At 38.6% G+C, this 14,091-nt stretch overlaps 1 protein-coding gene across 1 annotated transcript in view; it reads right to left on the reverse strand.

The window, feature by feature from the left end:
• The window catches only part of Grip163 (gamma-tubulin complex component 6), a 916,232-nt gene that overhangs the window by 193,105 nt on the left and 709,036 nt on the right, over window positions 1-14,091 (reverse strand). Inside the window, exon 26 of the mRNA XM_090384619.1 lies at window positions 3,554-3,686. Coding sequence (XP_090240745.1) covers window positions 3,554-3,686 — 133 coding nt within the window. The remainder of the gene's footprint in view (window positions 1-3,553; window positions 3,687-14,091) is intronic.

The following is a 14,091-nucleotide window of genomic DNA, read 5'->3' on the forward strand; positions in this document are numbered from 1 at the left end:
ACTGCAATTTGCAGAACTTAAGCCTCTCTTGGTAAGAGGATCCCTTCATTCCCCTCACCAATCTTGTTGCCCTTCCCTGTACACGCTCAAGTAAATCTACACCCTTCCTAAAATGAGGCCTCCAGACCTGTACGCAGTACTCAAGGCGTGGCCTAACCATTGCCTTATACAGAGGGATAATCACCTCCTTTTCCCTGCTAGCAAAATTCCTATATATCATTGACAAAACCCCATGACCTGCCCTGGCAGCCTGTCTGCATTGCTCAGAAAACTTCATATCTGACTGCACAATTACTCCCAGGTCTTTTTCATTTTCTACCACCTTAAGTGTATAAATTCAAATTAGATAGTACATAAAAATTAAAATTAATTTTGAATCCATGGTTGGTTGGTGGTTTACAGTGCACTGGCAGCTCAGGACATAATGTTCCAAGTCAAAATTCTGAATCCAACTGAACTTTAAACAAATATGCCATTATCAACCAGCTTGAGAGTGCTCATAATATAGTATGCAGAATACAGATATTGAAAGAGCACTGTCAAGTATGTAATTTGTCAAAAAAAAAAAAAAATTATAAAATTATGGGTCATATTAAGATAATGTCTTATATTGTATGCTTATTGAGACAGGTAAAAATTCTGCCATCTTGTATGGCAGGAGTGGCCAACAAGTCGATTGCGGCTTTAATTTCGATTGATCATGATGAATTTTAAATATATATATAAAAAAGAGATCCCCAGGGGCTCACATCTAGTGAGTATGGGCTTGGCACACCCAGGATCCTGAGCTGGATATCATAATTCTTCTCTTTCTTGGTGATTCACTTCTACTTCTGACTCTTGTTTTCTCTCTCAGGATAATTCAGAAAGTTTTTCTTTTTTGCATGTTGCAGCAGAAGCCTCAGGCTTCCTTGCACCATATGGCTAATAATAATAATAATAAATAGATTAGTCAAAATCTAAATGTTTTATTATTATTAAGCGCCCCCACTGCACACGATTATTAAAATCCGCTGAACCACGTGACTTCTCTTGTCGTGGCGCAGCCGCTAGGCTTGTCTACTGAAAATTCACGCAGTTCATTATGGAAAGCATAGTGTATGTGTTGAATTCTTATTTAGCTTACTTAATATTAATAACTGGACAGTACTTATACATTAATTTGATTTGATTTAAAATGAATACTACGAAAAAGAGTAAAACGTATCATTTTCATCAAGAGTGGGAACTAGATTACTTTTTTGTAATGATAAAAGAAAAATGTTGTTTGATTTGCAATGCTTCATTGGCTAAACCCAAAAAAGGAAATTTAAAAAGGCACTTCAACGCACTCCATGGTAAATGCCAATCGGATTTTCTGCCTAATAGTGACCTTAGAAAAAATAAATTAAAAGAACTTAAATCCAGAATATTCACACAACAAAATTTCTTTGTGACACCTAATTTGCAATCTAAAGGAGTAACTGTAGCATCATTTAAAGTGAGTCATTTTCTTGAAAAAAATACAAACCATTTTCTGATGGTCAATTCATCAAATATACAGTTTTAGAAATAACAGATTCTCTTTTTGAAAATTTTAAGAACAAAAAGGAAATTAAAAGTGCTCTTCAAGATCTGCAATTATCTCGAAATACTGTGACGCGATGCATTGAAAAATGAGTAAAAATGTGAGCGAACAATTGTGTGCTCGTATTGCTAATGGTGTGTCCTTTTCTTTACAACTAGATGAATCTACAGACGTCAGTGATACAGCTCAATTGCTCATTTTTATTCATATGGATTTCGTTGTTGTTGTTGTTGTTTTTGGTTTTTAGGAGCATTAGCAACTAAGGCCATATTGCTCCGGAATATGCGGTGGTCATTCCCTGACCTTTCCGCATCCTTCGTATTTGGTGGTGATGGGCTCGAACCCCGGTCTAATCAAGAAGCGTGTGCTATGCACTGCTTCTCCTTCTTTCCGCCTGGCTACGGAGGCGCCCTTGGATTTCATTAAAAGAAAGAACTAGAGGTCTTGATATATTTAATGCATTCAAAAATTTTATTGAAAAAAATTAAATTACCACTATTTAAGCTCGTATCAATAACAACAGATGGAGTTAAAACAGTGACGGGGCATCTTAATAGATTCATATGTGTTGATGATGAATTCCCAGATATTTTGAGTTACCACTGTATCATCCACCAACAAGTGTTAGCCAGCAAAAGATAAATTTTTTTTTTTTTTGGTGGTTGTTGGCGCCATAGGCTTCTGTGGCCATAATGCATCTCCCAAGGTTTTTGCAGTACATTGATCCAAGCCCGAAGCGGGAATCGAACCCGTGACCTTTGGGTTGCCAGGCAGGCACTTTAGCCACCCGGCTAGCCCGGTCGGCAAAAGATTAAATACTAGAAGTGTTCTGGACATAGCTTTCAAAATCGCGAATTCTATCAGAGGACAATCTCTTCAAAGGAGACTTTTCAAAATGCAACTCAATGAAAATTAACCAGATCTGATATTACACACAGATGTGAGGTGGCGGAGTTGGAGTAAGTTTCTACAGAGATTTCGAAATTTGCTGAATAAAATTAAATTTGTTGATCAAAGGGGAGATGATGCCAGTAAATTAAGTAATGAATTTGGAATTAAAATGAAAAAATAAAAATGTGGGTGACATGATTAATAGTATTTATGCACATAAATATCAATTTTTGGCAATGGCTAATGATCTAAAAGAAAAAAGAATTTGATCATTTTGCAAATATGCAAGGTCACTTGCAAAAATATCCTGTTTTTGAATATAATAGTGAGAAATGTTTCTGAAATTGGGAAAGTTGTGGATGATTTTAAAACCAGATTCGGTGATTTTAAAACAATTGAAGACATTGTTAAATATATTTCTTATCCATTTGATGTCGACTTAGATATGAAACAAATTGCAGAAAAAAATCATCGAGATGTTTCACACGGAGAAAATATTACTTGAAAATGAAATTATTACAGTGCGAAACGATATCTTCCTAAAAGCCAGCTCATCAGAAAAAGACTTTTGGAAATACCTTTTCTGAGAAAAGTACCCAAATATAAAAAAAAAAAATGCAGTGAACTTTTAAATTCTTGTTTTGGTTCCACATACCTATGTGAATTGGGCTTTTCATATTTAAAACAAACAAAGACGAAGAATCGCTCTACTCTTATGGACTTGCATACAAAAGATTCTTTACGGTTGGCCTTATCGCAGTATATCCCCGATTTTGAAAGCTTGGCAGATAACGTGAAGACACAAACTTCACATAAATTAAAAACTGAAATACGTATGAATTTAAATAAGAATTCTGAATTGTATTAAATTTTAAAATTTATAAACAACATTTTTCAATATGCGTTGATTAACTTTTTTAACCTTGTGCAATGAAATTCTTGAGATTTTGAAGAAAAAAAGAAGATCGCATCACAAATTAAGTTGGTCACCCCTGTTGTATGAAATTTTTTTTTAAAGTTCAGTCTCTCTCTCATACACACAGCTCATATTAAATATTTATATAAATTTGTTGGTGAAAAGTCAGTTTCACTTACAAGTTCTCTTCATATGAAACCATATGTCTGTAAGGGACCATAATGCCCGCTTTACTTGCAACAGAAGATCTAGAACTTTGTTGTAGAACTCCATGCTTCGCTTCGTTATCACAATATTATATGGCCAATCAACCTATGAAAACAAAATGAGTATTATAATTCAAATAAGCAGAAAAATCAGTTGCTGAACTAGCATGTTTAGATATCAGCAGTGCCTCTGAATAAAGAAGGAGCAATTATTTACTACGTAAACATCTACATATCTATGCAATACCTTTCTTATATATATAAAGAAAATGATATCAAATGGGATAGTACAAATTATACTGTAGTTCAGAAAAATCCTGCTACAATGAAATTCTTGTGGGTACAAATCATTTAGTTGTACCAGAATTTTGTACTAACAAATATCTCTGAAAATTATATCAAAAGAGTGAACTGTTCATACAGAAACCACTAAACGTTTCTAATATATGTATAGAAGTAACAATTTACAGTTAATTTTGCTAAAATATGAACAATAAAATCAAGGATAGATAAATAGAGATACTCTCTGGATGCGAGGTTAGCCTGTGCGGGCATTGCTCCTTAAAGCTCTTCAAACAGAGAAGTTTTTCCTGATTTATTTTCTGCTTTATTAGTTTAAATTGTCATATTAACCTATTTTCTAGAGTAGCTTTATATTCCTAGTTACGATACTTAGTTTAAAGTTTAACTTAGACAGAGATTTTGTAGATATTACTTAGTATCGGTAACGGTATCAAATCCACGTGTCACAAACCAAATTTTTTTTTAACCAAATTTAGTCGATTTATTAACCAACTGTTATATCAAATTATCTTCTATAAGTAGATTATAGACCTAGTCAGGATCCTTAGTTTATTCTAAATTGGGATAGCGAGATTTGGAAGCTAATCAATACTTACGAGTCCGTAGAAATACCGTTCGTGAATTCCCGCCATTTTTACACGATAGCATAAGCTTAGTGTCGTATAGTGCATAATATAATATTGTCAATTAATCAGTAAATCTATTAATCTTGATAAACTTTATTGTCAATTAAATTGTACTTTTAACTCTATATATATATATATATATATATATGTAACGACTTAATCTAACAAATAATTAATACATAACTATAGTGGTACACGTGATACGGAAGTTGTATAAAGGGAACTCGTAAAAAACACTAGATACCGAAAAAAATATATATATAACATAACTGTTTTGGGATATAACTTAAGGATTTAATTTTTGTTTTGAATTTTATTGAATTAAATCGGAATCATGACTCTGACCAGAGCAGCAAAGCAAAAGGCTCAAGCTAATGGGAGTGCTGTGGTTCAGGGGAGAACTGAGGGGGGCAGTTGCCCTCTGAATCACAGTCTATTAAAATGCACTGTTTGCTTGATGTTTGCGGAGCAGTCGGGTACGGGACATGATACTGCCAAGGGGGATGTCTTTGTGTGTGCACGATGTAAGGAGTGCAAGGAAATCAGGCGACAACTCAGCGTTGTTATGGGCCTTTATGAGACCTTGAAGGACAGGGTGGATGCCCTCGAAGGAAATAAATTGAGGGGCCCATCAAGCTCTCAGCTGCCCACATCAACGCCAGAGCTTGCACTTGGTCATCAGGCAACACAGAAGCAGCCCCCTAGGCAGAATGCGCTGGTCCCACAGGAACTAGTAGTTGTTGGTGACTCTATTGTCAGGGAAACGGGGAACATCCTTTGTAAAAAGGATAGGTGGAATAGGACCAGGGTATGTCTGCCAGGGGCAAAGGTTGATGACGTTGTAGAGCGGATATCATCTTTTAAGGGCACAAAAGGTGATATAGTTGTACACGTTGGCACTAATGATATTAAGAGTAGGAGACCGGCGGAATTACTTAGCAAGTACAGGTCACTGTTGAAAAAAAGCCGTGAATTAGGGTTGAACTTGAAAGTGTCTGCAATTCTGCCCAGACACGATAGGAGGGAGTATATGATGAGAGCCTTGTCGATCAATTCGGCCCTGGAGGGATTGTGCAAGGCTCAAGGGGTAGAATTTTTTTCAGCCTGGACTGTACTTGTTAACAGGAGAGATTGCTTCTACAGGGATGGGATACACTTAAATAGAAAGGGTGCAAGAATTTTTGCTGATGCTGTCGAGGCAGTGTTAGGTGGGTCGGAAAACTGCTAGTTGGGGGGGATACAAGGACTAATAGATTAACAGTAGCCAGTGGCAGAGGTGGAAGTGATTCTTGCACTGCTTCTATTGAAATGAGCAGAAGTCTGAAAAACAGGATGCAGGATATTTCAGAGACTGCTGGTAGTCATTGCGGTACAAGTAAACACATGGGTTGTGTTAGGGTAGCTAAGAATAGAAACAGGTGCATGTATACCTGCGTGTACACCAATGCTAGGAGTTTGGTAAATAAATTTGATGAATTTGAGGTATTGCTCAAAACATCAAAGGCAGATATTGTTGGGATATCAGAGACGCGGTGTCACACAGATATAAGTAATGCGGAACTGGAATTTGGGGAATACAATGTGTATAGAAAGGATAGACAGGACAGGAGGGGAGGAGGGGTTATGCTATTAGTTAAGAAACACATAAAGTCCAAGGAAGTGAAGCCAGTCGACATCGATGGACAGGGCAGTGTCGAGTCAGTTTGGTGTGAAATAAGAATAGGGAAATCAAAATTGAGAGTAGGAGTGTGCTATAGGCCTAATGACTCTGATGAGTATAATAAGATGTTGTACAGGGAAATAGAGTGGGCCAGTAAATCAGAGAGTCTTATAATGGGGGACTTTAATTTCCCAGATATTGACTGGAATTTGTGGGTTGGTCACTCGCACACTAGCAAGGCTTTTGTGGATTTATTGGATGATTGTTTTCTACATCAGCATGTTCGTGAGGCAACAAGAGGGAGCAATACTCTTGATCTGATTATCAGTAGTGATTCTTCATGCATTAAGAACCTGCAGATAAATGAACCACTAGGTGGCAGTGATCACAGTGTGTTGAAGTGGGATTTACTCAAGGAGGTAACTACCATCAGAGGTAAAGGGAAGGGTTTTTGTTTTCGTAAAGGCGACTATGATGGTCTGAGACAGTATTTAAATTCTATACAGTGGGACCAACTGATGATGTTACCAACAGCAAACTCAAAATGGGAAGCATTCAAGGAACTAATCTTGGAGGCTACCAGGCTTTACATACCAACTAAGAAATATTGTTCAAGGTTTAGGCCTAAATGGTTGTCAGATGAACTAATGAGACATGTGGCAGAGAAGAAAAATGCATGGGATACATACAAATTAATGGGTGGCATGGAAGCCTATGATAGATATAAGTTGGTCTGTAACCAAGTCACAAAGGAGATTAGGCAGGCAAAGGCAGACTACGAAAAATCCTTGGCAAAGGATGCAAAGAAAAACAGAAAAGAGTTCTTTACATACTTGAACTCGAAAAGGAAAGGGATGAATCAGATTGGTCCACTGGATATTGATGGTTCAACAGTTGAGGATCCTGCTCAGGTGGCTAACAATCTAAACGAGTATTTTGCATCTACATTCACGCATGAGGAGTTATTCAGGAAGGAGAATGATGTAGGTAAAGTAAACATTGGCAGTGAGCTGGATGATTTTGTAATAACTGAGAGGAAAGTGGAGGAGAGATTGTTGAGGATAAACATAAAAAAGGCACCTGGGGTGGATGGGATCTATCCAGTTATATTAAAGGAGGCAGCAAAGGAAGTAAGCAAACCCTTAGCCATAATTATGAGAGCTTCCTTGGACTCAGGGGAGGTACCTATGGACTGGAGATGTGCAAATGTGACCCCAATTCACAAAGGAGGTTCAAAGGCTGACACAAGTAATTATAGACCTGTTAGTTTAACTTCTGTTCCAGGTAAATTAATGGAGGCACTGGTTAAAGAAGCACTGCAGGATCATCTAGAGAAGAATTCAGTTATAGCTCAGACGCAGCATGGTTTTGTTAAGGGCAGGTCTTGCCTGACCAATTTGATTGGATACTATGATGTAGTCACAAAAGAACTGGATGCAGGGAATAACTTTGATATTATATATTTGGATCTTAGAAAGGCTTTTGATACTGTTGCACATGGAAGACTGCTGCACAAATTGGAGCAGTGTGGCATTGGAGGCAAATTGCTGATATGGATAAAGGGGTGGTTGAGGGGGAGAAGACAGAGAGTGGTAATCAATGGACACTGCTCAACGTGGACTAATGTTATTAGTGGAGTTCCTCAAGGTTCAGTGTTGGGTCCGTTGTTGTTTTCGGTGTTTATGAATGATATTGATGATGGGATATCAAGTTTAATGTCCAAGTTTGCAGATGATACAAAGGTTGGCAGGGTCGTTAAGGACAATACTGACGCTATGCTGCTGCAACAGGATCTGGACAGGTTGAACAGATGGGCTGAGAGGTGGCAAATGAGGTTTAACATTGACAAATGTAAAGTGCTGCATATGGGAAACAGTAACCCCAGAGCAACGTATCAACTCTGCGGTACTACACTGACAGTGGTGGAGAATGAAAAGGACCTGGGGGTAATTGTGCAGGCAGATATGAAGTTCTCTGAGCAGTGCACACAAGCTGCAAGAGTAGCTCATGGTGTCTTATCAATGATATACAGGAATTTTTCTAGCAGGGATAAGGAGGTGATTATTCCCTTGTATAAGGCAATGGTAAGGCCATCTTGAGTACTGTATACAGGTCTGGAGGCCTCATTTCAAGAAGGATGTAGAGCTGCTGGAACGGGTACAGAGAAGGGCAACAAGATTAGTAAATGGAACAAAGGGTTGCTCTTACGAAGAAAGGCTTAAGTTTTGCAAATTACAGAGTCTGGGGACTAGGCACCGGCGAGGTGATCTGATAGAGGTGTATAAGGCTTTGAATGGTTTGAGCATGCTCAATGCCAATGGGATTCTTCATCTTTCTCAGAATAATCACCTCAGAGGGCATAAATTCAAATTGAGGAAGGACGGATGTCGGATAGATGTGCGGAAATTTGCCTTTGGCCAGCGGGTGGTTGGTTGGTGGAACCGACTTCCATCACTGGTTGTTGAAGTTGATAGCCTAAACAAATTTAAAGCTCAACTGGACAGGTATTTCGAACGAACGGAGGGGTGAAATGGGAGTGGGTTTTTTTTTTTTTTTTTTTGTTTTTTTTTTTGGCTGATGCTGAATAAGCTTGCTTTCTTGCATCATATGCCTCTGCTAATGCTAATGCTAATGCTAAAATAAATAAAGTGATAAAAAATGTTTTTTTAATGAAAATCTCAAACATGAAAGGTATTAGAACCTAAAATATTTAGTAAAATGAGAGTACTGAAGTTCAGAAAATTAAATAAAGATTGACATTACACTGAATTTCTGTTGATTGTAATCTTCAGAAAATATGTGTGAAGGGAGTTTGTTCCAGAAAACACAAGTTGAAGGGATCAGTGAAGATGAAAAGTTGGTTCTTTAAGTTATAATGGGGCAGTAAGTGGATGTTGACTGGTAGTGGCACATGTTCATAACAGTTTGGGGGGGGGGAGAGAGAGAGAGAGAGAGAGAGAGAGAGAAGGAAGGGGGGAATTATAGAAGCCAATTCAAAAGAACAGAGCCCATAGAAATATCTATAGAAACTCATGCAGCAGAAACAGAATGTCTATGAGATAGAGTGTAGAGAGAATCTGAAAGACATGGGTCATTAATTAACCTGCCCTCTTTTGAATGGGGTCTAAAAGTCTGAGATAGATTATGGGGCACCACTCCACATGTAGGAACAATATTCCATGGTACAGTGGATTTGCATAGGGTGAGTAGGTGTTTAGAAGAAAAGTAACCTGGAGAAAAACCAGTTTTTAGATCAAGAAGAAGCAATATTTGTGATATTCTCATGCCAAGACAGGGGGCTGAATAGAGAAAAAGAGAGAGAGGTCAGAAGTCAATGTAATATAATTTTAAGTATTTTTCACCAACCGTATGTTGACATGACAAAATAAAATAAAATGAAAGCCAAAATTTTGATAACTTTATAATTAAGCTTACAATAAATTACTATTTACAGTGGATATAAAACAAACAATTAAAATATAATAAAATACAATAAAAATACCAGGTTAAAAGCGATAAAATATCTGTAAAACAAATGAAGTATCATAAAATACAATAAAATATACCAGGTTAAAAGCGATAAAATATCTGAAGCTTTCGAAGGCTCCACCTTCTTTTTCAACAGTACACTTTTTTACTTTACAGTGCAACTTTAAATACCTGCAGGTTCACGGCACATGTCACGTGATTTGATGGCACGTGCACTGTTCTCGTGCATGTTGGAACCGGAAGTGGCTCGGGAGCGCGTCAGGTGGAATCGTTCATCCTGTCTAAGGATCACTGCCTCAAAGAGAGGATGGATACGCATACCCCTGTCTCTATTAATATTGTTCTCAATGGAACTAATCCGCAAGCTCTCGAGCCACTTGCGGTCCCAAAACCTATGCGCCCAGGTCAATGATAACTGCTTTGTCTGGGGAGATATGGTGCTGCTTCTCCCAAAAGTGTTTGGCTACGGCAGATTTTCCGTAGTCCATATTCCCTATCGCCTTTTTGTGCCCCCCCCAGACGATCCTTGAGATGCCGCTTTGTTTCCCCCACATAACATTCCCCAATCCGGGCACTTAATGCTATAAACGACCCCACTTGTATTTTCGTTTGAAATGGGGTCTTTCACCTGTGACACGACTGTGTGCAGCTTCCGACCTGGAAGCTGCACACAGCGCGTCTGGTAGTTTCGTAAAACCCGAGCTACACACTTGGTTAAACCCGGATAATAGGGAATGTATGCGGTGGTTATCGGCGTAAAAGACTCACCTCTCCTCTGTTCTCCTCTAATATATTTCTCTATGATCCTCTCGGGGTAGCCACACTTCAGGAGATCCGCCGTGATGCGCTCATACTCTTTCTTTCAATCCTCGGAGGTACTACAATGTGACTTTGCCCTGTCTGTTAGTGCTCTAATCACACTATTCTTGTGATGGTTGGCCTGAGCTGAATTATAATGTGAACATTGGCCTTTACACATGGGTTTTCTATAAACTTTGGTCTTTAGACACAGGCCTTCGTAGACCAACATATCCAAGAACGGCAAAGCCCCCTCCTTCTTCTACCTCCAAGGTGAATTGTATGAACGGGGAGAAGCCATTAAGAAAATTTAACACCTCATCTTCCATCCCCTTTCGAATAATTGAGAATGTATCATCCACGTATCTCTTCCACGGACGCATAGGGAGAACTATGTCACTAAATAATCTAACCTCGAGCTCCTCCATAGCCAGATTAGCTATAATCGCACTAACGGGGGAGCCCATGGCTGCACCGTGAACCTGCTTATACATAGTGTCACAGAACACCATAGTGGTGCTTGAGAGACATAATTCTATGCCCTTACAAATATCTTCCAAACTTAGTTGTGTCCTACCGCTTAAGGTGGTATCTCTCTGTAGGGCCATGTGTGCACATCGCACACCATGGTCAATTGGAATACATGTAAACAGAGATGTCACATCAAAAGATGTCATAATTTCATTTTCTTCTATACGCTGCTCTCTTATAAAGTGTACAAAATCCTTGCTGTCCTTGACACTAAACTTGGAAAGTCCTACTAACGGTGACAACAATTTGGCCAGGAAACCGGATAGTGCATATGTGGGACTGCCTATAAACAAAACTATGGGCCTTAGTGGAACACCCAACCACTTTATGAATTTTGGGCAGGCCATAGAATCTCGGTATGTGGCTTCCCGTTACATGTAACGACCAATACTGCTCCTTAGAAATCTTATTAGTCTTTAACCAGCCCTGTACCTTCTATTAACCTGACGTTCTAGGTTCAGCAATGGATTTTTGTGAATAATCTTATAAGTTGCTCGATCATTCAACAAGTCTAAAGCTTTGTCTAAATATACCTCCTTATCCAGAACCACCGTTACCCTGCCTTTATCTGCCAGTAGGACCACAATACTATCATCTTGCTTGAGACTCTTCAGTGCCTAATATTAAGATTAGAGGGAGCTTTCTTGGCTTGACTTAGAATGATTATCGTCTTTACCCAAATTTTGTTAGCCACATCCTCAGATAACTTGTTTACCACTCTCTCAATGCCCATCACTATCTCTGCAATGGGTGGCTTGGGTGGAATCATAGCAAACTTGGTCCCAAGATTTAAGACCTCTTCCTGTTCTTCAGTCAATTGCTTGCTGCTTAAATTAACTATAAAATTGTTAGCAGTATTATTTTCAACATTATATTTGGTCGTGGCTTGTTCTCTCAGTCTATCAAACTTACCCATTTGTCTCTGTCTGTAGATGTCAGAAATTTGTCTTGCTTTTGTTGACACAACACTAATCACTAATGACAAACGTGTCGAAGTCACCCTCTCACTTATCTTGCTTAAACACTTTCTTTTGTCTCTCAAATGTAGAAGTCAATGTAATTCGTAATAGAGATCTTGTCTAGGAATCTGAGATAAGCCCAGGAGCAGAATAATACTTTTTCTTTCTTTCTTTTTAAGATATAAGACAAGCCTGTGTTTCAGAAGGATTTAAATTACCTAAGTTACCTTTGCTCCACTGAAGAATTACCTGGAGATCAGCATTTAAGGAAATGGATATTCGAGAAATAAGATGTTTATGCAGGAAAAGATTTCTCCAACTGGAAGGTGGAATGCAATGTTCTATCATCAGCAAGACTGTGAATAGGATTTCTAGTCAATGGAAGAAGAAGGATTAGTATTAGTTAATATAATGCAAGGAAGCCACAGGCTTTTGGTGCACTGGTCAAAAAAACAAGGGTAGGTATGAAAATACAGATTATGTGCTTCCCTCCTTTGATTTTTTTTCAAATGGACAACCTGCAAAAACTTGCTGGCTAAAATAAAATTTCCTACAAGCCAGTCTAATCAACCTCTTCCTCTGTAATTTGAATTTATGGCTACTAGTTCTGGAATTCTTTAAAACAGTGAAAATTCTGCTCTTCATTCATTTTACTAACTCCTTTCAGAGCCTTATAAATTGCAATCAGTTCCTCTCTAAAGTGCCTGGTTGCCAAGCTCAGTATTAGCATTAGCAAGGGCACATGATGCAAGAAAGCAAGCTTATATAGCATCAGACAAAAAAAAAACTAACACACACACACACACCCTTCTCATTTCACCCATCCACTCGCTCCAAATGTTTGTCTAGTTCTGCCTTGAATCTGTTTAAACTATCAACTTCTACAACGACAGATGGAAATTTGTTCCAGCAATCAACCACCTCTGGCTAAAGGCAAACTTCCGCACATCAATCCTACAACTGTTTTTCCTCAATTTGAATTTATGCCCTCTCAGGTGATTATTCTGAGCAAGAGGAAGAATCCCATCAGCATTGAGTATGCTCAAACCATTCAAGGCTTTATATACCTCAATCAGATCACCTCGCAGTCTCCAGACACTGTAATTTGCAGAATTTAAGCCTTTCTTCATAAGGCAACCCTTTATTCCACTCATCAATCTCATTGCCCTTCTCTGTAATCATTCCAGCAGCTCTACATCCTTCTTAAAATGAGGCCTCCAGACACGTATACAGTACTTAAGTTGTGGCCAGACTATTGTCTTATACAAGGGGGATATCACCTCCTTATCCCTAATATAGAAAAATTCCTATATCATTGACAAGACACCATGAGCTACTTTTTCCACTCATCAATAGACTGTCTGTACTGCTTAGAAAACTTCATATCTGCCTGCACAATTACCCCCAGGTCCTTTTCACTCTATACCACTGTCAGTGTAGTACCACACAGTGGATACGTTACTCTGGGGTTACTGCTTCCCATATGCCGTACTTTACATTTGTCAATGTTAAACTTCAGTTGCCACCGCTCAGCCCATCTGCTCAACTTTTCTAGATCCTGTTGCAGCAGCATACTGTCATGAGTGTCATTAACAACCCTGCCAACCTTCATAACGTCTGCAAACTTTGACATTAAGCCTGATATACCATCATCGGTATCATTATTATTATTATTATTTGGTTTTTTTTTAGGAGCATTAGCAACTTAAGGCCATATTGCTCCGGGATATGCGGTGGTCATTCCCTGACCTTTCCGCATCCTCCGTATTTGGTGGTGACGGGCTCGAACCCCGGTCTAATCAAGAAGCGTGTGCTACGCACTGCTGCTCCTTCCCACCTGGCTACGGAGGCGCCTATCGGTATCATTAATAAATACAGAAAACAACAATGGACCCAACACTAAACCCTGGGGTACTGCACTAATAACATTAGTGGAGTCCCAATACCATACCAATAATAACAATTGTGTGAGTAGCTTACATAATTGAAGACTTTCCTTGTACAGTCACCCTTCTGGTGATTTCAATATGAGAGTTGCTCTTCTTGGACTCTTTCAGAAAGCTCAATGTCTTTTGTCAGATGAGTTCCCCATACTTGGACACAGTATTACGAATCTGGTCTTACAATTGCCTTAAACAATGGAAT

Source organism: Mastigoproctus giganteus, chromosome 11 (genome assembly GCF_048544385.1).
Source record: "Mastigoproctus giganteus isolate SK-2022 chromosome 11, ASM4854438v1, whole genome shotgun sequence".
Lineage (NCBI taxonomy): Eukaryota > Metazoa > Arthropoda > Arachnida > Uropygi > Thelyphonidae > Mastigoproctus > Mastigoproctus giganteus.